This window comes from Aotus nancymaae, unplaced genomic scaffold (assembly GCF_030222135.1).
Source record: "Aotus nancymaae isolate 86718 unplaced genomic scaffold, 86718_ANA_hifiasm-v0.15.2.pri h1tg000018l, whole genome shotgun sequence".
Taxonomy (NCBI): domain Eukaryota; kingdom Metazoa; phylum Chordata; class Mammalia; order Primates; family Aotidae; genus Aotus; species Aotus nancymaae.
In genome coordinates, this window is record NW_026988430.1 from 2,184,872 (window position 1) to 2,212,078 (window position 27,207).

Here is a 27,207-nt window from a genome sequence, read left to right on the forward strand (position 1 = left end):
TCAACTCTTGTGCGGAATTGATGGGGTGGCCACACTTCAATGCCATGGCTCAGGTCACCCAGGCAGGGCTGAGAGGGCCTCTCCGGTGGGGGCTGCTCACTGCAGGCTGGGCGGCCCGGTGCGGCTTGCTGGAGTCCTGCGGCTTCTGCAGGGCATTGGGGCCGCAGCCTGGATGCTTCCCTTGTCCTGTCCTCGCTGCCCTTCCCAGCCGGGGTCTTGGGAGGAGTGAGGCCTATGGTTCTAGCTCTCTGCAGTGTGTGACTCTCTCCTGCGTGTTTCTCTCTTGGGGGTCTTCTCTTCTGTGCATTTAGGGCAGTTCGAAGTGGAGTGAGAAAACAGTCATCGTTGTCTGTGTTCTGTGGTTCCCTGAAGAACCCCCCCTTGGGAAAGGCTGGGACCTGGCTGACCCAGAAGCCCCCCTCGCCCCCAGCTCCTACTCCAGGTTTGGGCAGCCAGGAATGAGAGGCCTAAGAGAGTCGGGGACGGGTTCAAGGTTGTGCAGAGTCTCAAAGCCAGTGCTGTGTGATGGACAGCAGGACCGTCCACTCCTCCATTTTGAACTCGGGACAGTTGCAGGACGCTGGATTCACCGTTGCTGACTGTGAATGTGCATTTGCGGAGCTGTTTCCCAGACCTCCGAGCGCGGGAGCCTTGGGCTTGGGTGGCTGAGCAGCGCCCTCCTTCCCTGAGAGCAGAGGTTGCAGCTCTGGCCGGCTCTGGTAAGTGCTCTCCAGCCCTGGCACGCCTGGAGGAGGGGCAGCGGCTAAGTGGTTTCTGAAAAACGGCAAAAATGATGGGAAAAGCTTTGGGATCCTCTGGGAATCGGAGCCGCAGCAAAGGCAGCTGCTTGCATCGCTGGAAGCTCTTTTTCCTTGAGTGCCAAAGCGTGCCCACAGCCCACTCCTGCCAGAGCAGGGCAGCAGCTGCCGGGGCAGGGCCTGGGACCCTCACGGAGGCAAGGAGGCCGCTCTTCTCCCACACTAGCCCCGCTCTCCCTTCGAGTAGCAACCGCCTTCGAGCCCACGAGCACCCATGGGTCTGAGGTGTGCCTGCGTGTAGCTGGTGAGTCCTTTTCTTTGTGTGATGGCCCAGGCAGACATTAGCTGTGAGGATGGCATAGCGAGAGTGGCCAAAAGCTGCCACTGTCCAGCTGTGTGGCTATGGGCAGCTCAACTCGCCCCTCTGTGCCGCGGTTACCCCGTCTGAAAACGGGGATGGTAACAGGGCTGCCCGCGAGGTGGTTGTGAGGCCGACGTGAGGCTGTGGTGCGCCCCGCCTGGCTCCTCATGAGCACCTGGGAGGGGGCGGACGTGGCCTCACCACGGCTGCTGCTTCTTGTAGCTTTGCTGCTGCGGTCGCCGGCGTGTGGCTGGAGGCTTTCTCTGTGGAGTGCACGAGTGCAGGGCTGGGAAGCAGGCGTCCTGGGTTCTGGGGCTTCACTTGTCTCTCTTTGTTCCTCCCCCCTGGGTTGGGAAGCCCGCAGCCCGCAGCCCGCCGCAGCCCTTTGAGAGAAGGGACTCTTGAGAATAACCTGGGCTGGGCCCAGGGCCAGTGTTCTCCCGGCTTCCAGAATGTCCCCAGTGGTGAGCAGGAGGCGCTCCCAGGAACTTGGAGGGCTGCTTGTTAGGGATGGATGCTTTGGGCAGAGAGGGAAGTGGGGGAACCACACCCCAGGTTGTCTCACCTGCACTGGGGAGAGAAGGGATCCTTCCCCCAGAGGATGGACAGTGTCCATTCTGGCTTTGGAGTTGAGAAAGACTCAGAGATCAAACCAGGTCTCTGTGGGCAGCATCGATTTTGCTCGGATTGTCCTTTAGACAAGACTCACAAACTCCAGATTGATGAGTTTGTGAGTCTTGTGTAAACCAGAATCACCATCTCCATCACACAGCCGACACTCGTTTGCCTAAATCACGGCCGAAGTTCCCTGACCACTGTAGAATGGTTTGCGGGGACAGGTGCGTCACCATGGGCTCAGGTGCAGGGTACACTCTAGGCCTGGCAGTGGAGGACTGTCCTGCCCCTGCTCCCCCGCCCAGCCCAGGGCACATGGCCCCTTGGTTCCTGTCCCGCCCTGTTCCCTGGAAGAAGCTTGGTTTCCAGGAGGGAATCAGGTGCAAAGTGTGCAGCGTAGAGTCAGCATCTGTCGACTGACTGAATGATAGCACAACCCGGCTGCTTCCTGTCGGCTGGGTTTGGTGGGACTGGGACCCGTCGGAGGAAGAGGCAGCCCTGCTCACAGAGAACGTTGTGAAAGGTTCACGGAGGCTCCGGGTAACAGGTGCTCCCTCGCTGGCTGCTAGGGCTGCGTGTTGGGGATTCACTTATTCTCGGAGACCACAGACAACTCTAGGACAGCCAAGTGTGGGTATGGCCCGGGTCTTAGTCACACTGCATTTTGAGGTTCCTAAGCTGCTTGAGTGGGAGGGTGCTTCAGGTTCAGGTCTTACGGCTGGCCTCAGGGGTGAGAGGGCCTCTTCTGATTGCCCCTCCAAGCTCTGCTGAGGGATCTGGGTCTGAGTTTAACAGCTGAGAAAGAGCCCAGACCTCCAGCACGGAGGTAGAGTATTGGAGATGCTCTGGAGCCAGCCTGCCTGGCATCAAGGCTGAGTTCCACCTCTGCATGACCTCGGGGATGTGACATAACTGCCCCGTGCCTCAGTTTCCTCATCTGTAAAATATTTCCCTCTGGCGCACGTTGTGGGAATTGAGCGAGTGAAGGAATGCGAGTGCTCAGAACCGTGTTTGCTTTGCGCGTAGCATGTGCTCAAACGCGTCCATTATTCTGATTCTCATTAGTTTCTGGTGCCTTTTAAGCGCTGCCAGGCTCCCCGTGCTGTGAACAGTCCTTGCCAGGGCGTTATCTTCAGAAAGCACAGACTAGCACCCAGCCCCCAGGCTCCCAAAGCTACGCACGGCTTCCCGCCGTCCACGCAACAGTCAGCTTTCGGGTCCTTGGAGTTCAAGGCTCACGGCCATCTGGTTCCAACTCTGCACCTGTCTTCCTGTCCGTGACTTCCTCTTCAGCTGCTCTAGAGTTCCTGCTTGTCTCCCACAGGCTCAGCTCATCTGTCACCAACTCCACAGAGCCCTCCCCAGCACCTACCCCCTACTCCTCCTGGTAGTCCCTCTGGCCGGCCAGGAGCAGGTTTCTGTCTCAACTGGGGCTGACTCCTCTCCGTGCCCCCAGCACAGGGCTGGACTCTGAGGAGGAGGACTCAGTAGATGGGTGTTGAGTGATGGGATGAGGGAAGCGGCGCTCTGTGGCCAGGGTCACTTCCTGCTGCAGGGTGTCTGCCTGGTGGGTGAATCAGAGCCAGACTCAGGCCTGTTGAGAGTGATCAACAGGCAGGCAGGGAGATGGCCAGCAGCCAGCACTGGTCCTGCTCACAGCCTGCACAGTGGTGAGGCTGCCTCTGTTTTTTCACGGACCTGGCTTGAGAACCTAGCTGGTTTATGGCCGTGGCCCAGCCATGAGCTCTGCAGTTTCGCTGCCTGGATTCTCACTTGCAAATGCAGGACTTGGGAGTCTCTCTGAGCTATTCTGGCCTGAGAGGCTGCCTGATTATGTATTTTTTAAAAAAGCAAATGCAGGACTGGAGAAGCCTCTCGTCCCTTCTGCAGCTGTTTTCCGGAATCCAAGCACTGCCAGAGCATTAGTCTCCCTAACTTCCTAAGGAAACGGGGATTAGAAGGGTCTGATCGCTCTCATTTCACCCTCGTGCCCAGCACCCAGCGCAATTTCTTATTTTTTTCAGACGAAGTTTCACTCTGTCGCCCAGGCCGGAGTGCAGTGGCGCCATCTCGGCTCACTGCAACCTCCACCTCCTGGGTTCAAGCGATTCTTCTGCCCTCCCAAGTAGCTTGGATTACAGGTGCCCACCACCACGCCTGGCTAATTTTGTATTTTTAGTAGAGATGGGGGTTTCACCATATTGGCCAGACTGGTCTCGAACTCCTGACCTCAGGTGATCCACTGGCCTCGGCCTCCCAAAGTGCTGGGATTACAGGTGTCAGCCCCCGCGCCCGGCCCAGTACAGCTTCTTCTTAGATGGATCAGGCAAGGTCCCTGCCCTGGAGGAGGTCACAGGGCACGGGAGAGATGGAGAAATACAGCAGTGACAGACAGCAATTGCTAGGCCACATGGTGGGCTGTGTGGGATGGACGGTCAGTGGGCCGGACCACTCTGCGGAGGATGGCGGGAAGCGTGACCAGCACAGGGATTTGGGGGCTTCACGGAGGAGGCGGCATCAGTTCTGGATCCTGAAGGGAAGCAGTGTCTGAGAGGTGGTAGGATTTGCGAAAGGGCAGAAGGAGAAAAAGGCCTTAGGTGGAGACCCGAGGGGAGCAGAGGCTATGGGAGGAATGTGCGGGCCAGCCCTGGGTGCCGGGGAGTGGCGATGCCCAGCCACAGCGAGAGGGAGCCTGGGAATGGGGCTGGGATGGGGAACGGGGCTGGGACGAGAGTGGAAACTCGCATCTGCTCACGTGACCAACGACACGTGCTGCTGCTCGCTCATCTCCAGGTGTTCAGGCCTGGAAGACCCACCAGCTCCAAAAGCCTAAATGTTGCCATCTCTACTCAAAATACAAAAATGGGCCAGGCATGGTGGCCCTTGCCTGTCGTCCCTGCTACTTGGGAGGCTGAGGCATGACAGTCACTTGAACCTGGGATCCCCCCATTGTACTCCAGCCTGGGCAACAGGGAGAGATGCTGTCTAAAAAAAAAAAAAAAAAAGCCCAAACTTTCAAGGCCAGGATACTTGACACATACTGATTCATGAAAATGACAAAAAACACAAAATCCAAAATTTTGTATAAGCTTAGTTGCTGCAGCCACCAGGTTGAAGAGCAGAGGCGAGCCAGACCCTGGCTGCCAGTATGTGGAGCCGTGGTACCGCAGGGCCCAGTGCAGTGTGTGGAGCCGTGGCACCTGAAGGCAGGCAGTGTAGCGTGTGGAGCCGTGGCACCTGAGGGCAGGCAGTGCAGTGTGTGGAGCCGTGGCACCTGAAGGCAGGCAGTGCAGTGTGTGGAGCCGTGGCACCTGAGGGCAGGCAGTGTAGTGTGTGGAGCCGTGGCACCTGAGGGCAGGCAGTGCAGTGTGTGGAGCCGTGGCACCTGAAGGCAGGCAGTGCAGTGTGTGGAGCCGTGGCACCGCAGGGCAGGCAGTGCAGTGTGTGGAGCCGTGGCACCGCAGGGCAGGCAGTGCAGTGTGTGGAGCCGTGGCACCTGAGGGCAGGCAGTGCAGTGTGTGGAGCCGTGGCACCGCAGGGCAGGCAGTGCAGTGTGTGCAGCCGTGGCACCGCAGGGCAGGCAGTGCAGTGTGTGCAGCCGTGGCACCGCAGGGCAGGCAGTGCAGTGTGTGGAGCCGTGGCACCTGAGGGCAGGCAGTGCAGTGTGTGGAGCCGTGGCACCGCAGGGCAGGCAGTGCAGTGTGTGGAGCCGTGGCACCTGAGGGCAGGCAGTGCAGTGTGTGGAGCCGTGGCACCTGAGGGCAGGCAGTGTAGTGTGTGCAGCCATGGCACCGCCGGGCAGGCAGTGCAGTGTGTGGAGCTGTGGCACCTGAGGGCAGGTAGTGGAGTGTGTGGAGCCGTGGCACCGCAGGGCCCAGTGAAGTGTGTGCAGCCGTGGTACCTCAGGCCCATGGTGCAGCATGGGTGTGCCAGTCTCTGCTGCTCACTGTGTTCCAGGCACACAGTTGGCTTTGTCATTTGGGCATCTCATCACTGAGAGCCTCCCTGAATTCAGCTCGCGACGGCTACCCTGGCTGTTTCCCTTGTTCTGTCTGGGGAGGGAGGCAGCGCAGTGGTTATCAACCTCACTCTGCAGAGTGGGCACCTAGGGCCCTGAGAGGACGAGGGATGGGTCTAACCCAGAACCACAGACGGCTCTGAGCTGGGGCCTGTCCCCCTCCACAGCCGACATCTGTGGCCACAGGACTTGACTGGGCACTGTTAGCTTGCTCACCTCTGGGGCCTCTGGGGTGAGAGGTTCAGTCCTGACAACACTTCAGTTCTAGGGGGCTGGCGGCAGTAGCCAGTTGGAGTTTTGGGGGACCCTGCTTCACAGGACCCTCGGCAAGGAGGGCAGGTGGGGTCTAAGGACAAGCAGTCCTCAAGCTGGGACCAACCCCAGCGTGCTGACTGCCCGCAGAGGATCCCTCAAGGATGAAGAAACAGAGCAGCACAGACTCAGGGGTGGCTGCGGCCCCACTCCAGCAGGACGCCTGCCCAGATCCCCCGGATGGAGACCCCGACCCCGGGCCACCTCCAACCAAGCCCCACCTCTCCACGGCCAGGAGCCGTGCCAGGCTCTTTGGGAAGGGCGACTCGGAGGAGGCTTTCCCAGCGGGTTGCCCCCATGAGGAAGGTGAGCTGGCCTCCTGCCCCACCATCACAGTCAGCCCTGTCATCACCATCCAGAGGCCCAGGGACGGCCCCACCTGTGCCAGGTAAGTCTGCATCTGGAGACCCCTCCCTGCCAGGAGCCCAGCTGGCCATAGAGATGCCACAGGGTGATCTGGCTTCTGGGCTCAATGTCACAAAACCAGGGGGCTGGAGAGCCTTATAGGTGGTCTGGTCCAGCGTCCTTCCTCCTGGGACCTCATGGGATGCACAGTCACGGGGCTGGTGTGTGTGCTGGGTCTAGGTGTCCATGGCTGCAATCCCTACCAGCCACAAACACTGGGACTTGAAGTCTAAAAGCTGTTTAGAAAGTACAGAACAGCTCCAGTGAGAGCCAAGGCAGGGCAGGGAGGCCATATGCTGGCTGACTTCTGGGGAGTGTGAGGCCACCTTTTCCCTCAGCAGGGGCTGTCTGTACCCCTGCCGCCAGCTCCCTCCGTCCCCACCAGGCTCCTGCCTCCTGAGCGCCTGAGCAGGTGGAGAAGCCAGTGGTCTGAGAGTAGGAGGATGACTTTCTAGATGGTGTCTATAGACAGGGTGGGGGCAGAGTGGGGACACATGCACCCCACTGTCCCTGTTATATTGGTTTTCTGGACAGTCACCTAGACGGAGGGGTAGCTTTTATTTTTTATTTTATTTTTATTTTTTGAGACAGAGTCATGCTCTGTTGCTCAGGCTGGAATGCAATGGCACAGTCTCGGCTCACTGCAACCTCTGCCTCCCGGTTTCAAGCAATTCTCTTGCCTCAGTCTCCCGAGTAGCTGGGATTACAGGTCCACACTGCCATGCACGGCTAATTTTTGCATTTTTAGTAGAGACAGGGTTTCACCATGTTGGCCAGGCTGGTCTCGAACGCCTGACCTCATGATCCGCCCACCTCAACCTCCCAAAGTGCTGGGATTACAGGCTTGAGCCAGTGCGCCCGGCCAGAGGGGTAGCTTTTATATCATTTTTCCCCCTTTTAGTTACCTTGGGGTTACCCGTGTGTCCTTGACAAGCTCCGAAGGCCTGAGGGCCGAGCAGAGACCAGGGTATGAGACGGGGGCGTTTTCTGGCCTGCAGGCAGCTGTCCCAGGACTCTGTCACCGCCGGCACTGAGAAGACCCTCAGGCTCTATGATCGCAGGAGTATCTTCGAAGCCGTGGCTCAAAACAACTGCCAGGAGCTGGAGAGCCTGCTGCTGTTCCTGCAGAAGAGCAAGAAGCACCTCACAGACAGCGAGTTCAAAGGTGGCCCCGGTGTGGGCTCTGGGCAGGGCCCCAGCCCTGGCCGGCCTGACCCTCCCTCTCTCTGTCTTTCAGATCCAGAGACGGGGAAGACCTGTCTGCTGAAGGCCATGCTCAACCTTCATAGCGGGCAGAACGACACCATCCCCCTGCTCCTGGAGATCGCGAGGCAGACGGACAGCCTGAAGGAGTTCGTCAACGCCAGCTACACCGACAGCTACTACAGGGGTGAGGAGGGCGGCGGCGGGCCGGGCACAGCTCAGTCCGGCACACAGGGAGCCAGGAGGGCACGGCTGTGCCTGGGCCTTCTGGCTTCCCTGGGTTCCTTACTCCCTGTCCCAGCTACTGTGTTGGTGGCTCCGAATCCTAGGGGGTCCCTGCCTCCCCCATCTGATGTCTCCTCCCTTGACGCTGGGAAGTCCCTGCCTCCCCCGCTGACTGGATGGTCCCTGTCCCTGGAAGTTACAGTCTCTGGCCTTTCTCTCTGCGACTGTTCCTTGCCCCGGGGGCAACCTTGACTCCTCTGGCTTCCAACCGGTATCTCGTGTTCCCAGGGGTCTCCTGCCTCAGGGCCTCACTGGGCCCCTTGGGGGATCCTAGCCTGGCCTCCTGCAGTGGGGGGTCCTCCAGGCACTTTCTGCCCAGATCCTCCGGCAGCAGCTGCTGCCCGCCCAGAGCCCTTCCCAGCACCTGCCCAGGCAGCCCCCGGGACTGCACTCACAAGCCCACTGTGTGCATGCTCCGCAGGCCAGACAGCACTGCACATCGCCATCGAGAGGCGGAACATGGCACTGGTGACCCTCCTGGTGGAGAACGGGGCAGACGTCCAGGCCGCAGCCAACGGGGACTTCTTCAAGAAAACCGAAGGGCGACCGGGATTCTACTTCGGTAGGGAAACTCTGTGGCCGACCCTGCCTTTTTGGCTTTTGCTGGGGGCAGGTTTGGGCAGAGACAGAGGGAGTCCCGGGCGGGTGGCTCAGGGCCAGCTGGATCTCCCTCCTGAGGCCCACCTGGGCCTGTGTCGGTGCAGGTGAGCTGCCCCTGTCCCTGGCCGCCTGCACCAACCAGCTGGGCATCGTGAAGTTCCTGCTGCAGAACTCCTGGCAGCCGGCCGACATCGGCGCCCGGGACTCGGTGGGCAACACGGTGCTGCACGCCCTGGTGGAGGTGGCCGACAACACGGCCGACAACACCAAGTTTGTGACGAGCATGTACAACGAGCTTCTCATCCTGGGGGCCCGGCTGCACCCCACGCTGAAGCTGGAGGAGCTCACCAACAAGAAGGGGATGACGCCGCTGGCTCTGGCCGCTGGGACCGGCAAGATCGGGGTAGGAGGGGTGCGGCCCAGGCTGCTGCGATGCGGGGACGGGGACGGTGGCGTGGGAGGGGACCGTGGGCTCGCTGCGGAGGCCGGCATCACTCTCTGCGCGTGCGGGACTCTGATTCTGTCGCACCAGCCTGCAGGGCTGTTAGAATAAGTCTGAGAAACTGGGAGCCTCGGGCAGAACCCTGCATGGCTGATGTGACCATTTTGGATTTCCAGCTCTGAGTATCAGCAACAAGACACGGTGGGGTGGGGTGATGAGCGATGGAGGTGGGACAGTCTAGGGTGGGACAGAACAAAAGCTGTTGTGGTGGGCGCCGTGACTCACACGTGTAATCCCAGTACTCTGGGAGGCCGAGGCGGGCGGATCACCTGAGGTCAGGAGTTCGAGACCAGTCTGACCAACCTGGTGAAACCCCGTCTCTACTAAAAATACAAAAATTAGCCAGGTACGGTGGCAGCCGAGATTTCACCACTGCACTCCAGACTGGGTGACAGAGCAAAACTCTGTTTTAACAAAAAAAAAAAGAAAAAGAAGAAAGAAAAAGCTGTTGGTGTTTTTCCATGACAAGCAGGAACTGCTTTAGGTGACAACGCTGGTCTCCAGCTTCTGGCCTCAACTGATCCTCCCACCTCAGCCTCCTAAGTAGCTGGGATTACAGGCATAAGCCACCCCATCTGGCTCTCATTTCTTGCATTCTCTTTATTTCTTTCTGGCTTGAGGTTTTTGAGAACGAACCACCATGTCCTTCATGGTAAGATGGTAGAGCTGAGGCTTGTGGTGAGGGGATACCGGGCCTGCTGTAGTGCAGGTAGCATCTGAGGCAGCGGCTGGTTGATTTTTTATTTTTATTTTTTAAGATGGAGTTTTGCTCTTGTCGCCCAGGCTGGGGAGCAGTGGCACAATCTTGGCTCACTGCAACCTCCACCTCCCGGGTTCAAGCGATTCTCCTGCCTCAGCCTCCCGAGTAGCTGGGATTACAGGCGCCCGCCACCATGCCTGGCTAATTTTTTGTGTTTTTAGTAGGGACAGGGTTTCATCATGTTGGCAAGGCTGGTCTCAAACTCCTGGCCTCAGGTGATCCGCCCACCTTGGCCTCCCAAAGTTCTGGGATGACAGGCATGAGCCACCACGCCTGGCCTGCTGGTTGAGCTTAATGGTGGTTAGGAGGGGGTGGGGACTCACCTGGAGCTTGGGCGGGGCCACCAGCTGGGCTGGGAAGCAGAGCGGTTATTGGGGTGCTGTCTAGGGTTGGGCCCCGGCTGGCCTCTGATGGGCTCCTGATCCCCGGGGGCAGGTCTTGGCCTATATTCTCCAGAGGGAGATCCAGGAGCCCGAGTGCAGGCACCTTTCCAGGAAGTTCACCGAGTGGGCCTATGGGCCCGTACACTCCTCGCTCTACGACCTGTCCTGCATCGACACGTGTGAGAAGAACTCAGTGCTGGAGGTGATCGCCTACAGCAGTAGTGAGACCCCTGTGAGTGGCCGGGCAAGCCGGGGGGGGCCTCTCAGCCTCTGCACCCCAGCCCAATCCCAGCCCCAGCCCCGTCCCAGCCCAGTCCCAGCCCAGCCCCAGCCCAGCCCCAGCCCAGCCCCAGCCCCAGCCCCAGCCCCAGCCCCAGCCCCTGCTCCAGCTCCAGCTGGCATCTCATGAGTGAAAACTACTGCCTGGGCCCAGGCCCTGCAGCCTCGGGTCCCCATTCACGCCCACTGAGTTTTCCCTAAGCAGAGCAAGCACACACAATGATCACCCTGTCAAAATGGAAACGTTGCGGAGGTACCCACACAAAACGGACCTGCCTTTGATACTGTGTCAGAATGCGTAGCTTCATTTTGTTCACATAAATGGGATCAGGCTATACAGAATATACACCATTTTTTTTTTTTTCACTTCATGGTAGGGCTTGTAGATTTTTTTTTTTTTTGAGACAAGGCTTTCCTCTTGTCGCCCAGGCTGGAGTGTATTGGCGCCATCTTGGCTCACTGCAACCTCTGCCTCCCGGGTTCAAATGATTCTCCTGCCTCAGCCTCCCAAGCAGCTGGGATTACAGATGCCTGTCACCATGCCAGGCTAATTTTGTTTTTTTAGTAGAGATGGGGTTTCACTACATTGGTCAGGCTGGTCTCAAACTCCTGACCTCAGGTGATCTGTCCACCTTGGCCTCCCAAAGTGCTGGGATTACAGGCGTGGGCCACTGCGCCCGGCCTATTTGAACTTTATCAAAATCTCTGGATATGAGACATTTGCCCCAAAGCATACTTGTAATGATGGCATCTGGCATTGTGCCCTCCCCCTGCAGGAGGGCCTCCTAGTTCCCTGCCACCCTGCCTGACCAGGCTGGAAATGCGAGAAGTGAGGACCCAGAGGCTCTTTCCTGCCTGCCCTCAGCCCCCATGCCAGGCTCCACCTGAGCCAACTACTTCCCATTACAGAGGGCTATCGGGAGTGAGTTATTAGACATGTGGGCACAGGCTGCTGGGCAGTGCTGTGGGCCATTCAGTGAGCACTTAGAGTTTGTCAGTTTCACCCCATTCCCTGTGTCTTTGGGGACACTGAGGCCAAGAGGCCGGTCTCTCCATGAGCTGCGGCAGTGCTGGGAACAGCCCCGGCCTCTGACTGCTGCTGGCTCAGACCTCCGGTGAGCCTCAGCTGCCCCATGGGCCGAGGGCGGTCCTGCCTGGACTGTGCGGGCGATGTGGCTGTGGGGAGCACCACAGGCTGGCGTGGGCGTGCCAGGTGGCTCCTGCTACGGGAGGGAACCTCACTTCTCTCTGCTCCCTCTAGAATCGCCATGACATGCTCTTGGTGGAGCCGCTGAACCGACTCCTGCAGGACAAGTGGGACAGATTCGTCAAGCGCATCTTCTACTTCAACTTCTTCATCTACTGTCTGTACATGATCATCTTCACCATGGCTGCCTACTACAGGCCGGTGGTTGGCTTGGTGCGGCCAGAGGCTCAGCCTCGTGGGCAGGGCTGCGGGTGGTGGGGAAGGGGCCTGGACGTTCCGGGGAGACCTCCCCGACCCCAGGCCCAGGCTCTGCCCTGGACTCCTTCCCGGCTTGCTGGAGTGATGAAGGGATCACCTGGAGAGCCATGTCTCCCTGTGCCCATTTCCCTGCCTCAGGCTGCACTGAGGACCCGCCCCTTCCTTGTTCTCAGTCCCTCTCCTTTAACTTGAGGTTCTGGGGGCTGAGTGTGTGGTCACTCAGGTTCGCCTGGCCAACATGGCGAAACCCTATCTTTACTAAAAATACAAAAATTAGCCGGGTGTGGTGGCTCATGGCTGTAATCTCAGCTACTCAGGAGACTGAAGCAGGAGAATCGCTTGAACTGGAGGCAGAGGTTGTGGTGAGCTGAGATTTCACTGTGACACTCCAGCCTTAGCAACAAGAGCGAAACTCCATCTCAAAAAAAAAAAAAGAAAAGAAAGAAGAAAGAAAAGAACAAAGAGAAAGCATGCAGGAATTTCGGCAGGAATTCGGGCTTGGGACATGGCTCACCCCGGGCCTGGGGGTCCACAGGGATGTGGCTGGTGTAAGCCCAGGGCCCACCGTCATCCTGCTTGCCTGCCCTCTTTTATTCACTCACTTGCTCATTATTCATTCCCTGGATTTAGATTTTTGAGTACTTCTGTGCCAGGCCCTGGGCCATCCATCAAATCAGCCTAAGACCAGACTTTTGCCTCTGCCAAGAGCCAAGAATTCATTGAACTTCTGGACTGAGTCCTTGACATGCCGCACCCAGGGCACTTAATTTGCTGCCTTTGTTTCCAGGGCACTTCGCAAATTTTCTCTATTAAAAAAAATTTTTTTTTTTGAGATGGAGTCTCGCTCTGTCCCCTAGGCTGGAGTTCAGTGGTGTGATCTCGGCTCACTGTAACCCCTGCCTCCCTGGTTCAAGTGATTCTCGGGCCTCAGCCTCCCGAGTAGCTGGGATTATAGGCACCCGCCACCACACCTGGCTAATTTTTGTATTTTTAGTAGAGATAGGGTTTCATCATGTTGGCCAGGCTGGTCTTGAACTCATGACCTCAAATGATCCACCTGCCTGGGTCTCCCAAAGTGCTGGGATTACAGGTGTGAGACACCACGCCCAGCAGCAAATTTACTTTAAAAACTCAACTTCATAATTGCATGAAATCCTATTTCTATCCACCTGTTAAGGCCACTTAATGACTTCCTTTTAAGAGAAACGTGCTAATAAGGCAAGCTAGTGAACTAGTGCTTATGAAATCTGGATGGTGACCCACTCCAGGAAATGGCAACTGAAACACAAGGGTGACACCCATGCGTGTGTGCAGATGGTCCCTCCCTCCATGGTCAGTGGGCGTTCCTGACACTTGTGGGAGACCAGGAGCTGGCCGTGGGCTGGGGGCAGCAGGATGCGTAGGGCGTGGGGTCTGTGAGAGTGCTTCCACCTGTCCATCACCCTGCTGTCCATCACCCTGCTCCCAGCCAGGAGGAGCTCCAGGCCTGCCGGGACACTGTTTGGGAGGCAGCGCAGCATTGTAAGATGCTCTGCTTGGTACCTAGAGGCTGCCACTGTGGAGAATCAGGCCCACAGTGGGGCCTCCTGGCAGGCGCTCCCCTAATAGCACTCTGTCTCTGTGTGTCCTTCCCCTGAGGGAGGCTGTGCCTTCTGGGCAGGAGCTGTGTCTTCATCCCAGGGCTTGGTACCTGGTCAGTGTTTGTTGAATGAATGAATGATTACATGGAGTGACCAACTTCTCTGCATCTCACAGCCTCCCTTTAAGATGGAAAACACTGAAGACTATTTCCGAGTTACTGGAGAGATTCTGTCTGTGTTAGGAGGAGTCTATTTCTTTTTCCGAGGGGTAAGTGTTCCTTCCCACATTATGAGTTTCCATTATCACCAAAACAAAAAGGCAAGAGCAGCCCTGACCACTCACTCACTTTTTTATTCATCAGACACCTAATGGCCCTGCTTGGGGAGCTGTGAGACGCAGAGCCGAAGATGAGAGCCCTTCAGGCAGTCACGGTGGGGGCGGGAGGGTGCTCAGGGCGTCTCCACAGGCCCCAGGCAGGCAAGCTTGAAAATAGACACTCCGGCCTCTCCACGGAATGTAATGTTTAATTACAGAGGCAGAGTGGAGGCCTCTTAAGTGAGGATCATGACTGGTAGTTATTTAATTAATCAAACCAGTCTGTTAAAGCTCTGGGCAAGGAAGGAACTCTCCATGCATACTGGAATTGCTTTTTCTTTTTTTTTCTGTCACCCAGGCTGGAGTGTAGTGGCGTGATGTCAGCTCACCGCAATCTCCGCCTCTTGGGTTCAAGCGATTCTCCTTACCCCAGTCTCCCTAGTAGCTGGGATTATAGGCAGCTGCCACCACACACTGCTGATTTTTTTGTATTTTTAGTAGAGACGGGGTTTCACCATGTTGGCCAGGCTGGTCTTGAACTCCTGACCTCAAGTGATTCACCCACCTCAGCCTCCCAAACGCTGAATTACAGGCATGAGCCACTGCACTGGCAAGGAATTGTTTTATTTTTAACTGGAAATTCAGACATATGGAATCCTTGGCCATTTTTTTTTTTGTAATGCAGGAGTAATCTTTTCTTTGAATGTGGGACCCACTGTTTCAGATTTTTCATCACCTTTCTTGCAAACACCATATTTATATCATCTAAGATTTCTAGTTTCAGCTTCTTTAAAGAAGAGTGAAAACTTAGATGCATAAAAAATATCTGAATGTAGAATTTGAGATGATCGTGCTTTTTTTTGACTCCAGAAACCCTTGTAGTATTTTAATTTTAAATTTTATGAGACAGGGTCCTGCTCTGTCACCCAGGCTAGAGTGCAGTCCCAAGATCATGGCTCACTGCAACCTCTGTCTCCCGGGCTCAAGTGGTCCTCCCACCTCAGCCTCTGGAGCAGCTGGAACTACGGGCGTGTGCCACCACGCCAGGCTCCATTGTGATTTTTATCCCCCAGTCTTTTTGGTGTAAGCTATACCCATTTTCTTTAAGTCACTCACCTTTATGGAATTGTTGTCATTGAACTTTGTCTTCACAGAGACAACTGTCTTGCTTTTCACACTCATAGTTGACATTGCAATAAAGTACAATGCCACAGTAGCTACCAAGTGTGGCGGGATTGGCAAGATTGGGGTTGACCTGTGGGAGGGAGCAGAGTGTGGGGATGTCCTGGACAGGACTCCCGGCTGACAGTGGCAGCTTCTTAACAAGAATTTTTATTCTAACGCTTACTTGAAATTAAGAAAAAAGTGGCTCATGCTTGTAATCCCAGCTCCTTAGGAGGCTGAGGCCAGGAGTTTGAGACCAGCCTGGGCAACGTAGTGAGACTGTGATCTCTTAAAAAAAATTAGGAAAAGGCCGGGCGTGGTGGCTCACGCCTGTAATCCAAGCACTTTGGAGGCCAAGGCGGGTGGATCACCTGAGGTTGGGAGTTCAAGACCAGCCTGACCAACATGGTGAAACCCCATCTTTAAAAAAAAAGAAACAAAAAAATTAGGAAAAGGCTGGGTGTGGTGGTTCACGCCTGTTATCACAGCACTTTGGGAGGCCAAGGCAGGCGGATCACGAGGTCAAGAGATCGAGACCATCCTGACCAACATGGTGAAATCCTGTCTCTACTAAAAATACAAAAATTAGCCGGGCGTGGTGGTGCGCACGTGTAGTGCCAGCTACTCGGAAGGCTGAGGCAGGAGAATTGCTTGAACTCAGGAGGTGAAGGTTGCAGTGAGCCAAGATCACGTCACTGTTCTATCTCAAAAAAAAAAAAAGAAAAGAAAAAAGAAAAAAATTAGGAAAAAAGCACCAATTAGAAAGAAGAAAAAAATTTGCCTAATTCGGTACACAACTGATAACAGTTTGGTGATTTTCCTTCCTGTCTGCACTTCTGGGTATGTTTGTAAATCCACTGTGTATTTTTTGTTTTTTGACACAGAGTCTGGCTCTGTCACCAGGCTGGAGTGCAGTGGTACAATCTCGGCTCACTGCAACCTCCTCATCCTGGGTTCAAGTGATTCTCCTGCCTCAGCCTCCCGAGTAGCTTGGATTACAGGTGCCCACCACCACATCCGGCTAATTTTTTGTATTTTCAGTAGAGACAGGGTTTTACCGAGTTACCCAGGATGAAGGTCTCGAACTGCTGTCCTTGTGATCACCCTCCTTAGCCTCCTAAAGTGCTGGGATTACAGGCGTGAGCCACCGTGCCCAGCTCCACTGTGTACTTTTAGCAATCTGTACTGACGAGGTCACCTACTGTTACCCCATTGGCCTAATCCATGCCGTTCTGCCCTTTTCACAATCCTGCTTTCTCACGCTCCGCCACCCCATCGTGGTGCCATTTAGGAAGCGTCTGAGTGCTGGCCGTCTAGCCACATCAAGCATCGCTCAGGACCTTCCTCTGTCTGTTTACCTGCAGATTCAATACTTCCTGCAGAGGCGGCCATCGCTGAAGACCTTGTTTGTGGACAGCTACAGTGAGATGCTTTTGTAAGTGACACTTGCACTTATTTCTAGTCCAGTCCCAGGTGACAGCAGTCGGTTCTCACGTGCCCTCTCGTTTATGCTGGGCCTGGCGCATAGTGGGACCTCAGTGAATGTGTTGAAGGAATGGTGGAAGGCACTCCATGGATACTTGTGGGCCGGGTGGGGTGACTCATGCCTGTAATCCCAGCACCTTGGGAGGCCAAGGCCGGTGGCGGGGCGGGAGGTGGCAGATCACAAGGTCAAGAGATCGAGACTATCCTGGTCAACGTGGTGAAAAATACAAAATGTCTCTACTAAAAATACAAAAATTAGCCAGGTGTGGTGGCACATACCTGTAGTCCCAGCTACTCTCAAGGTGGAGGCAGGAGAATCGATTGAATCCGGGAGGTGGAGGTTGAAGTGAGCTGAGATTGCGTCACGGCACCCCCACCTGGCAACAGAGCAAGACTCTATCTCAAAAAAAAAAAAAGATACTTGTGGGATGAATGAATCCCGAGGGCCACTCTGTGCCAGGTGCCAGGGATGGACGAACTGTGCCGTGAATTACAATCCAAGTGAGAATACTCTTGTTCACCTTTGTACTCCTTGTCCATCCATCTGCCATTCAAGAGGTTGGCCCTGGAATACTGGATGAAACAGACATGGTCCCTGCCTTCAGGGAGTTTCCTGTCTTTAACGGGGTGGGGGTTCCTCAACCTTGGCACTGTTGCTATTTAGGACTGCATAGTGCTTAGTGTGCTGGTGGGGGCTGCCCTGTGCCTTCTAGAATATTTAGTAGCATCACTGGCCTCCACTCACAGATGCCTGGAACTCTTCCCTGTCCCCGAGTCTTGACAATGAAGAACCTCTCCAGATGTGGCCAAAGGCCCCTCACTTGTTGGGGGTGGTGCCAGAATTGCTCCTGGTTGAGAGCCACTGTTTTAGGAGGGGGCAGATGAGCGAAAGCACCATTACAGAACAGTGTGGATGGCCGGGTGCGGTGGCTCACACCTGTCATCCCAGCACTTTGGGGGGCCGAGGCGGGCTGATCACTTGCGGTCAGGAGTTCAAGGACAAGCCTGGCCAACATGGTGAAACCCCGTCTCTACTAAAAATACAAAAATTAGCTGGGCTTGGTGGCGCATGACTGTAGTCCCAGCTACTCAGGAGGCTGAGGTGGGAGAATCACTTGAACCCAGGAGGCAGAGTTTGCAGTGAGCCAAGGTTGCAACACTGCACTCCAGCCTGGGTGACAGAGCGAGACTGCCTGAAAAAAGAGAATGCCTGGGCTGAAGGAATCAGGGCAGCCCATCCCTAGTCCCTGCAGTCTGGGCCTCTGAACAGCCTGCGGCCTTTTGATTTGGGGGTACCCGGCCTCCCAGGTTCCTGTGACGGAGCTTTCTGCCCCTCCCCCCCAGCTTTGTGCAGTCCCTGCTCATGCTGGCCACGGTGGTGCTGTACTTCAGCCACCGCAAGGAGTACGTGGCTTCCATGGTGTTCTCGCTGGCCCTGGGCTGGACCAACATGCTGTACTACACCCGCGGCTTCCAGCAGATGGGCATCTACGCCGTCATGATAGAGAAGGTGGGTGCCTTGTGCCCCAGGGGGTCTCCTCGGACCCCGCTTACCTCGTGGGCGCGGGAGACACTGTCCCAAGAACTCCGCCCATCCTCCCTGTCTTGCCTGGGAAGGGGCTGGCTTAGCTCCCAGCCCATTTTCCAAGAATCAAGCAATCTGGCCTTGACCCGGCTGTGTGTGTGGGGTCCCCTGAAACCTGACCCCTCTGCATACCAGGCCTCCGTCTCCTGACCGGAACGAAGGCTATGGGGGAAGGGTGGATGCTCCCTCAAGCCCCCCCCGAGCTGAGAACCAGCAAACCAAACCCTCCTGGCGTTCTCAAGATGCACCCCAAGGCTGACCGGCCCAGCCCTCCCCTCGGCTCCTCCTGGGCCTGGACTTGGCTCTGATGAGCCCACTCTCTCCTGCAGATGATCCTGAGAGACCTGTGCCGTTTCATGTTCGTCTACGTCGTCTTCTTGTTCGGGTTTTCCACGGGTAATGGGCTTGGTCAGGGCTGGGGGAGGGCGGGGCTCCTGCTTGCCTGGGCTTCCTGAAGACTCTGCCAGGAGCTGAGTGAGGAGGGTAGGCAGGTGCATGTCTGCGGTGACAGAGAGGGTAGGCAGAGGACACACTGAAATGGGCCACAGAACTTGGACAAGTAATTCATAAAATATTTTAAGCAGGCCAGGCGCGGTGGCTCAAGCCTGTAATCCCAGCACTTTGGGAGGCCGAGGCAGGTGGATCACAAGGTCAGGAGTTTGAGACCAGTCTGACCCACATGGCAAAACCCCATCTCTACTAAAAGTACAAAAATTAGCCGGGCGTGGTGGCGCATGCCTGTAATCCCAGCTAGTCAGGAGGCTGAGGCAGGAGAATCTCTTGAACCCGGGAGGTAGAGGTTGCAGTGAGCTGAGATCACAGCCTGGGTGATAGAGTGAGACTCCGTCTCCAAAAAAAAAAAGTTGTAAGTAATTTCCCAGGCCAGAAGGGTGCTTGCCTGTTGTATAACATTTTGGCTCAGTTGTTTTTTTCAACTTTTAATTTTGACATTATTTCAGACTTCCAGAAAAGTTACAAGAATAGAACCAATATCTTCTCTGTATTCCTCACCCAGATTCCTCCAAATTACCACATTTTATATTATCACTTTCTCCACCCCTGTACACGTGTGTGTGTGCACGCCCACACACACACACGTATGCCACACGTGAAAAAGACTCAGAGTAAGTTGCAGATATGATCAGCCCTCTACCACGAAACACTTCAGTGTGTATTTCTTAAAAGAAAGAAGTTATTTTACATAAACACAGCTGAAGGATCACAGGCAGGAAGGTCACATTGATTCACGCTACTAGCGAACCCACAGCCCTTGTTCCAATTTCATCAATTGTCCTACTAAGGTCTTTAGCAGAAAATGAGAATCCTGGATCATGCATTCCGTTCCATCGTTACGCTTCTTTAGTCTCCTTTAATGATTAATTGACTAATTAATTCGTTATTTTTCGAGACAGAGTCTCATGCTGTTGCCCAGGCTGGAGTGCAGTGGCGCCATCTCAGCTCACATTCAGGCGATTCTCATGCCTCAGCCTCTCGAGTAGCTGGGATTACAGGTGCTACCACCCCTGGCTGATTTTTTTGTATTTTTAGTAGAGACGGGGTTTTGCCACGTTGGTCTAAGGCTCCTGACCTCAAGTGATCTGCCCACCTCGGCTCCCAAAGTGCCGGGATGACAGGCGTGAGGCACCGCGCCCGGCCTTAGTCTCCTTTATCTGGGGCAGTTCCTGGGTCTTCCCTGGTCATTTGTGACCTTAGAATTTGTAATGAGTAGAAGCCAGTGGTTTTGCACAGTGTTTCTCAATCTGGGTGCGTCTGAAGGTTTCCTGGTGATTACAGCCAGGCATGCGCTTTTGGCCAGAGTATCAAGAAGCGCTGTGTGTCTTCTTCAGTGCTTTTTTTGTTTTCCGTGATCCACCTGCCTCGGCCTCCTAAAGCATTGGGGTTACTGGCGTGAGCCACCGCGCCCGGCCCTTCAGTACATTTTATTGGGAGTCACATGACGTCTGTCTCACCTCTGGAGACGTTAGCTTTGATGACTTGGTGTTCGTGGGTCGGCCAGCCTTTTCCACTGTAAAGCTACTGTGTTTACCTTTGTAATGGATACTTTTCAGAGGGATGCTGGGAGACTGTGCGAATAGCCAGACTTCTACCCAGGAGTTAGCATCCATTGATGAGTCTTACCTGAATCACTTCATCCCATGATGGGGCCAAATGATGACTTTTTTTTTTTTTTTTTTGAGGCAGAGTCTTGGCCTGTCACCCGGGCTGGAGTGCAGTGAAGCGATCTCAGTTCACTGCAGCCTCTGCCTCCTGGGTTCTGGCGATTCTTCTGCCTTGCCTCCTGAGTAGCTGGGATTACAGGTGTGAGCTCCCCAAAGGGCTGGGATGACTGGCCACTGCACAGCCTCCACATCATTTTTTGAGCACTTGAGTCTGCTCTGATGCTCATTCAAGCCCTAGAGTCACATGGTTCACAGGGCGCACCCTCCCTGTCCCCGCCCTGCACTTGGCGTTAGAATCTCTGGCTGGGAGGGATGGGCATCCGGATCTGAAGGCCCTGCATTTCAGTAGGTGCAGGAGGGACTGACTGGGCCAGTGAGGGTTAGTGGATGCTGGTACGTAGAACTGCTGCGGAAGCTCTCAGGCTCTGCGCCCCACTTCCCAAAGAAGCATGCAGAATGTCGGAAGAGGCCAGTCTGCTCTGAGCTGCTCAGTGCTCAGGATTGCATAATGTACCTCTAAGGGATGCAGGCAGACGGGGTGTGGAGCCAGAGCTGACAGGTACGGTTAAGCAGGTTGTGCACTGCACAAAGGTGGTGGCTATATGCACATTGCACATATAAATTTATATATGTATATATGTATTTTTCTAATAGATGATGATAAAGTTCATAAAACAATATATTGTAAAAATTTTTTTGAGAGTTTTAGAGAAGAAGTGCCTTAAAAATAACTTCTCACAAAGGTGTCATATGGCTGAGCAGGAGAGTGTATGTCAGGGGACTTGGGGTACTGGCTTCTATCCAGCAGCACCCCACCCTCCCCATGCCCTGTAGCGGTGGTGACGCTGATTGAAGACGGGAAGAACGACTCTCTGCCGACTGAGTCCACGTCGCACAGGTGGCGGGGGCCTGGCTGCAGGACCCCCGATAACTCCTACAACAGCCTGTACTCCACCTGCCTGGAGCTGTTCAAGTTCACCATCGGCATGGGCGACCTGGAGTTCACCGAGAACTATGACTTCAAGGCTGTGTTCATCATCCTGCTGCTGGCATACGTCATCCTCACCTACATCCTCCTGCTCAACATGCTGATCGCCCTCATGGGTGAGACGGTCAACAAGATCGCGCAGGAGAGCAAGAACATCTGGAAGCTGCAGGTGGGTGGGGGGGGGTGGCGGGGACGGGTGAGCGGCCAGGAGGCTGCAGGTGGGTGGGGGGGTGGCGGGGACGGGTGAGCGGCCAGGAGGCTGCAGGTGGGTTCGGGGATGGCGGGGGCGGGTGAGCGGCCAGGAGGCTGCAGGTGGGTTGGGGGGTGGCGGGGACGGGTGAGCGGCCAGGAGGCTGCAGGTGGGTTGGGGGGGTGGCGGGGACGGGTGAGCGGCCAGGAGGCTGCAGGTGGGTTGGGGGGTGGCGGGGACGGGTGAGCGGCCAGGAGGCTGCAGGTGAGTGGGGGGGTGGCGGGGGCGGGTGAGCAGCCAGGAGGGCGGGGTGCTGTGTCCACTGCCTTACACAGCTGGGCACATAAGCCCTGCAGGAAGCCCGGCCAGGCCCGGGGATGCAGCCTCAGCTCCTCCCTCAGTGGACTCCCAGCAAGATCCCCTGGCCAGCATCTGCTTAGGGCAGATTAGCTCAGCTGGTGTTTCTAGAACGCATGCTTGGCTGTGGCCTGGGTGGTCCTGGAGGGAAGGAGGAAGAGGGCTCAGCCCACAGGGTGTCCGCCTCAGAGGAGCCTGATGTAAGGAGGGCACCAGAGGCCAGACTCAGGGGAGCAGCTAGCACGGGGCAGGGCTGCCGGCTACCTTTCTGAGCCCCGTCGCTGACATCTGCATCTCCAACTACTAATAATAAGTTTGGTTCTTATTAAGAAGCACTTTCTCTGCGGCAGGGACGGTACTAATGGTCTGTCCTACCTGAGCTCATTTAATCCTCACAACAGCCCTGGGAAATGGATTTTATTACTGTTCCTTTTTTTTTTTTTTTTTTTTCTGAGACAGAGTTTTGCTCTTGTTGCCCAGGCTGGAGTGCCTTGGTGAGACCTTGACTCTTGGGTTCAAGTGATTCTCCTGCCTCAGCCTTCCTAGTAGCTGGGATTGCAGGTGCCTGCCACCACGCTCAGCTAATTTTTGTATTTTTAGTAGAGACGGGATTTCACCACGTTGGCCAAGCTGGTCTCAAACTCCTGCCCTCAGGTGATCCATCTGTCCTGGCCTCCCAAAGTGCTGGGATTACAGGTGTGAGCCACTGTGCCAGGCTATACTGTTCCATTTTTGAGTGAAGGCACTGAGGCGTAGGCGTAGCAAAGCTGGGTATCTGTGCACAAGGCCACACGGCTAGTAAGTGACAGAGCCAGGACCTGGCCCAGGCGGTCTCACCCGGGTCCCTGCTCTCAGCCCCTTTTGAGCTCCTCAGGGCGGGGTCTGGGGCATTCCGTTTCATGCCTTGGGCTGCCCTGTGTAGGCCCAGCAGGCACCGGTAGCACCTGGGCAGGTCTGGGCTGGCTAGGCTGGGCTCCCAGCATAGAGCGTGTCCCCGCCAGGCTCCGGAAACAAGGCCAGCATGGAGGGCGCTGGATACCAGCGCAGAGGCATCTGGGGCTGGGAGAGCCCTGGGGGAGATGGGTCCTGGCAGCCACGGGGCCCTGGGATATAGCCTCTGCCCCTCGGGCCTCTGCCCTTGCTGTCTTCCTGCAGAGAGCCATCACCATCCTGGACACGGAGAAGAGCTTCCTGAAGTGCATGAGGAAGGCCTTCCGCTCCGGCAAGCTGCTGCAGGTGGGGTACACACCTGACGGCCAGGACGACTACAGGTGGTGCTTCAGGTAATGCCAGGCTTCACCCTAGTCGGAGCTTAGGAGCTTTGGGGCTCCCCGTGGGCACAGAGGCTGCCTCGGGGCCTGCTGGGCCCGTCATGAACACGGGGTGCTCTCCCAAGGCCAGCTGTAGGGATGAGGCCCGTCCAGAGCTCAGCTGTGGGTGTGCATGGGACCCATCTGAGATCTCAGCTGGTGGGGCCCAGACACGAAATTCCAGAAAATTCCAGGTGTCCAAAGGGGTCGTCCAGTGAGCAGGGTCAGAGCCTGCCATTCAAAATTTAAAGTCCGTGGGCCTCCAGGGATGGTCAGAGATCACATCTTTGGGGATGGTGTCCAAAAATCAAGTCCTCTCTGCCCTCCCTATCCACTGCGTCCTGATGTCCTGATGTGTGTGTTTCTTGGGCTGGGCCTGTGGGCAGAGCGCTCAGACCAGGAAGCTGGCCCAGCTCTCAGGCTGCCCCGACCCCTCGCCCTGCAGGGTGGACGAGGTGAACTGGACCACCTGGAACACCAACGTGGGCATCATCAACGAAGACCCGGGCAACTGCGAGGGTGTCAAGCGCACGCTGAGCTTCTCCCTGCGGTCAAGCAGAGGTGAGGCGGGTGGGGCTGGTGCTTGGCGCCTCCTCGACTGGTGGCCCGACATTGGCAGGGGGAGCCTTGCAGGCCCTTGCCGAGCTCCTCACTCCCCAGGACCTGGGCACTGAGCAGCCCCTGACGTCAGCCATGTGCACATAGTCCTGGGCTGACGTGAGTGCCTCATGCACGCTGATGCAGCTGACGGCGCGCTGGGCCCGTGCAAGCAGCTGGGCCAGCACCTCCAGCCCACGCACCTGTCCTCAGCACCCCGGGGGATACAGCCAGCCCCGCCCTGCCTCCTTGTGTGGGCTGCCCTGCCTCCTTGGCCCTGATCCTCACTCTGCATGTGTGCATGCCACGTCAGAGCTCTGTGAGGCTGTGCAGACACAAACAGGCACATGGGAAGACGCGTCACTCATGAACACATCCGGGCAGGTAGAGAAGAGGGGAGGGAGAGAGAGGAAAGGGGATGCTTTCAATAGAAAAACCCCGGGGAGGCCAGGCACGGTGGCTCACACCTGTCATCCCAGCACTTTGGGAGGCCGAGGCGGGCGGATCGCCTGAGGCCAGTAGTTCGAGACCAGCCTGGCCAACATGGTGAAACCCCATCACTACTAAAACAATACAAAAATTAGCCAGGTGTGGTGGGGGGCACCTGTAATCCTAGCTACTCGGGAGGGTGAGGTGGGAGAATTGCTTGAACCCGGGAGGCAGAGGTTGCAGTGAGATGAGATCGAGCCATTGAACTCCAACCTGGGCGACAGAACGAGACTCTGTCTCAAAAAAAGGAAAAAATAGAAAAACTCCGAGGGAAATTACTACCAGAAAGAAAGCTGTTTAACAGTTACTGGTAAACATTTAATAGAAAACATTAAAAATGTCTAACTGAGGACATTTACTTAAAAATGAAGCAGGCCTAGTTTATAGTGGACACATTTTGAGTTATAATGACAACCCCACACACTTTGTTTTGAATTACTTTGTATTTAATTTTAAAAAATTGTGGTAAAATGTATCATTTTAAGTGTACAATTCAGTGGCATTAAGCACATTCACATTATTGTACAACTATCACCACTCTTTCCAGAACTCTTTTTATTTTTTTAAGATGAAGTCTCACTCTGTCGCCTAAGCTGGAGTACAGTGGCACGATCTGGGCTCACTGCAACCTCCGCCTCCCAGGTTCAAGCAATTCTCCTGCCTCAGCTTCTGGAGTAGCTGGGATTAGAGGTGCCCGCCACCACACCTGGCTGATTTTTGTATTTTTTTTTAGTAGAGACAGGCTTTCACCATGTTGCCCTGGCTGGTCTTGAACTCCTGACCTCATGTAATCCACCCACCTTGGTCTCCCAAAGGGCTGGGATTATAGGTGTGAGCCACCGTGCCTGGCCTTTTTAAATTTTTAATTTAAAAAAATCTTTAGTTGCTAAGTTTGTGTTTTTTTTATTTTTGTTTTTTTGAGACAGAGTGTGTCTCTGTTGCCCAGGCTGGAGTGCAGTGGCATGATCTTAGCTCACAGCAAACTCTGCCTCCCAGGTTCAAGCGATTCTTCTGCCCCAGCCTCCTGAGTAGCTGGGACTATAGGTTCACACCTCCACGCCCAGCTAATTTTTGTATTTTTAGTAGAGACGGGGTTTCACCATATTGGCCAGGCTGGTCTCGATCTCCTGACCTCGTGATCCGCCCGCCTCAGCCTCCACAGTGCTGGGATTCCAGGAGTGAGCCACTGCGCGCGGCAGGTTTGTGTTGTTTGTGGGATTGCCGTTTTCCGCTGCCTAATGTCCTATCCCTGAAAAACATCTGCTGCGTGTCGGTTGCCTAGTTCTGTGATTGCTGACAGCAGGATGGCTAGCACAGTACTAGATACTCCACTATAGCTGGAAGGGAAAATCCATTTTATCAAAGGCTCATTTTTAGAAAATTGCTGGAGGCCCATCGGTTTTTCCACAGGCCTCCTGCAGTCGTGTGATCTTCCTGAGTTCGGTCGGAAGTTCTCCCCAAGTCACGCAACCACGCCTATTGATGATCTCTTGGTCAGCTGTGAACCGGTCTGACTTTGTCAGAGAGCTACCGAAAGGCAGCTTTGCGTGTGATTTGAGCGGTTCTTCAGCGTCACTCTTGCTGATTTAGTGAAATCCCACATCTTTGACGGATTCGCTGTTTTACTTCGCAGTTGATTTGCATCATGTTTGCATGACGTTGTTGACAGTTTACAACATTGCACAGACACTGTGCTATTTATAAACACATCGACCCAGTGACAGGGATGGACATGTTAATTGGGGCAGGGATGAGGGATGGTTGGAGGTTGCTTGACTTCATGCTCTTGTTGCCCAGGCTGGAGTGCAATGGTGCCATCTCGGCTCACTGAAACCTCTGCCTCCCGGATTTAAGTAATTCTCCTGCTTCGGCCTCCTGAGTAGCTGGGATTACAGGCATGGGCCATCACACCCGGCTAATTTTATATTTTCAGTAGAGATGGGGTTTCTCCATATTGGTCAGGCTGGTCTTGAACTCCCGACCTCAGGCGATCCACCCACCTCGGCCTCCCAAAGTGCTGGGATGACAGGCATGAGCCACCGCACCCGGCTGTTTTTCTTTTCTTTTTTTTTTTGAGACGGAGTCTTGTTCTGTTGCCCGGGCTGGAGTGCAGTGGACCTGGACCCGGAATCCAGCTTCCTTGGTAGTGCTCATCAACCAGAGCTGCCCTGGTGTTGAGCCACTCATGGGGCAGGCCTCAGCATTGCTCTTTGGAGACCTCCTCTTCCTCCCACTTGGGCAGGGAGGAAATGGAGGCCAAGAGGGGCAGGCAATGGGCTCTCTTGAGTCCGCAAGCAAGTCGGGGTGGGGTAGAGGAAGAGAACTGAAGGAGCCACCAGAGTGCACGAGGCTCTCTGAGCAGTTGCGGGAAGAGGACATGGCACGATCCAGCTGCCGCAGGGAGCACTCGCATGCCTGGGCCTCCTTTTATCCGGGAATTTGTGAGGCCAAGAGGCAAGTGTTTGTTTTGCTGCATCCAAGGTAGTAATCGTGTTTTACCCTTCAGTTTCAGGCAGACACTGGAAGAACTTTGCCCTGGTTCCCCTTTTAAGAGAGGCAAGTGCTCGAGACAGGCACTCTGCTCAGCCCGAGGAGGTTCATCTGCAACAGTTTTCAGGGTCCCTTAAGCCGGAAGATGCTGAGGTCTTCAAGAATCCCGCCACTTCCTGGGAGAAGTGAGGACCTCACACAGAAAGCACCGTCAGCGCTGGGCCCTGCACTGCACAGGAGGCTGCCAGGGGAACTCCAGTGCTCGCTCAGCAGCACGGCCTGGTCCGGGCCTGCTCAGCATGTTCGCAAGTCCGCACTGGACAAGCGTGGGAAGCATTGTTGGAAGCACGAGGAGTGACGTCCATCCAACCGCCACTGTCCCCAAGTGAGCCTCCGAACAAGCTTTCGAGTTCTTACTCACTTTATTCAACAGTGTGGACTGTCAGTCTCTCCTGGGACGTGTTACGCCCTTGTTTTCTTTTCTTTTCTTTTCTTTTCTTTTCTTTTTTTTTGAGACAGAGTTTCACTCT

General features: G+C 55.5%; 1 protein-coding gene across 1 annotated transcript; it reads left to right on the top strand.

The window, feature by feature from the left end:
• Nucleotides 1–6,168: 6,168 nt before the first annotated feature.
• Nucleotides 6,169–26,866, top strand: TRPV1 (transient receptor potential cation channel subfamily V member 1). The gene is made up of 15 exons (XM_064378013.1): nt 6,169–6,452; nt 7,468–7,634; nt 7,707–7,859; nt 8,379–8,519; nt 8,662–8,960; nt 10,255–10,434; nt 11,743–11,901; nt 13,702–13,794; nt 16,371–16,441; nt 17,836–18,001; nt 18,406–18,472; nt 21,091–21,413; nt 22,947–23,074; nt 23,547–23,662; nt 26,694–26,866. Exons 1-15 carry the CDS (start codon nt 6,169–6,171, stop codon nt 26,864–26,866), a joined length of 2,520 nt encoding a protein of 839 aa, XP_064234083.1.
• The last annotated feature ends 341 nt before the right edge of the window (nt 26,867–27,207 follow it).

What these genes read in the sequence shown, in the direction of transcription:
- TRPV1 (XM_064378013.1), top strand. Translation starts at nt 6,169, where the DNA reads ATGAAGAAACAGAGCAGCACAGACTCAGGGGTGGCTGCGGCCCCACTC. An exon ending in AGCTACAGTGAGATGCTTTT is followed by an intron (nt 16,442 to 17,835) that starts GTAAGTGACACT and finishes CCTCCCCCCCAG; the next exon opens with CTTTGTGCAGTCCCTGCTCA. An exon ending in ACGCCGTCATGATAGAGAAG is followed by an intron (nt 18,002 to 18,405) that starts GTGGGTGCCTTG and finishes TCTCTCCTGCAG; the next exon opens with ATGATCCTGAGAGACCTGTG.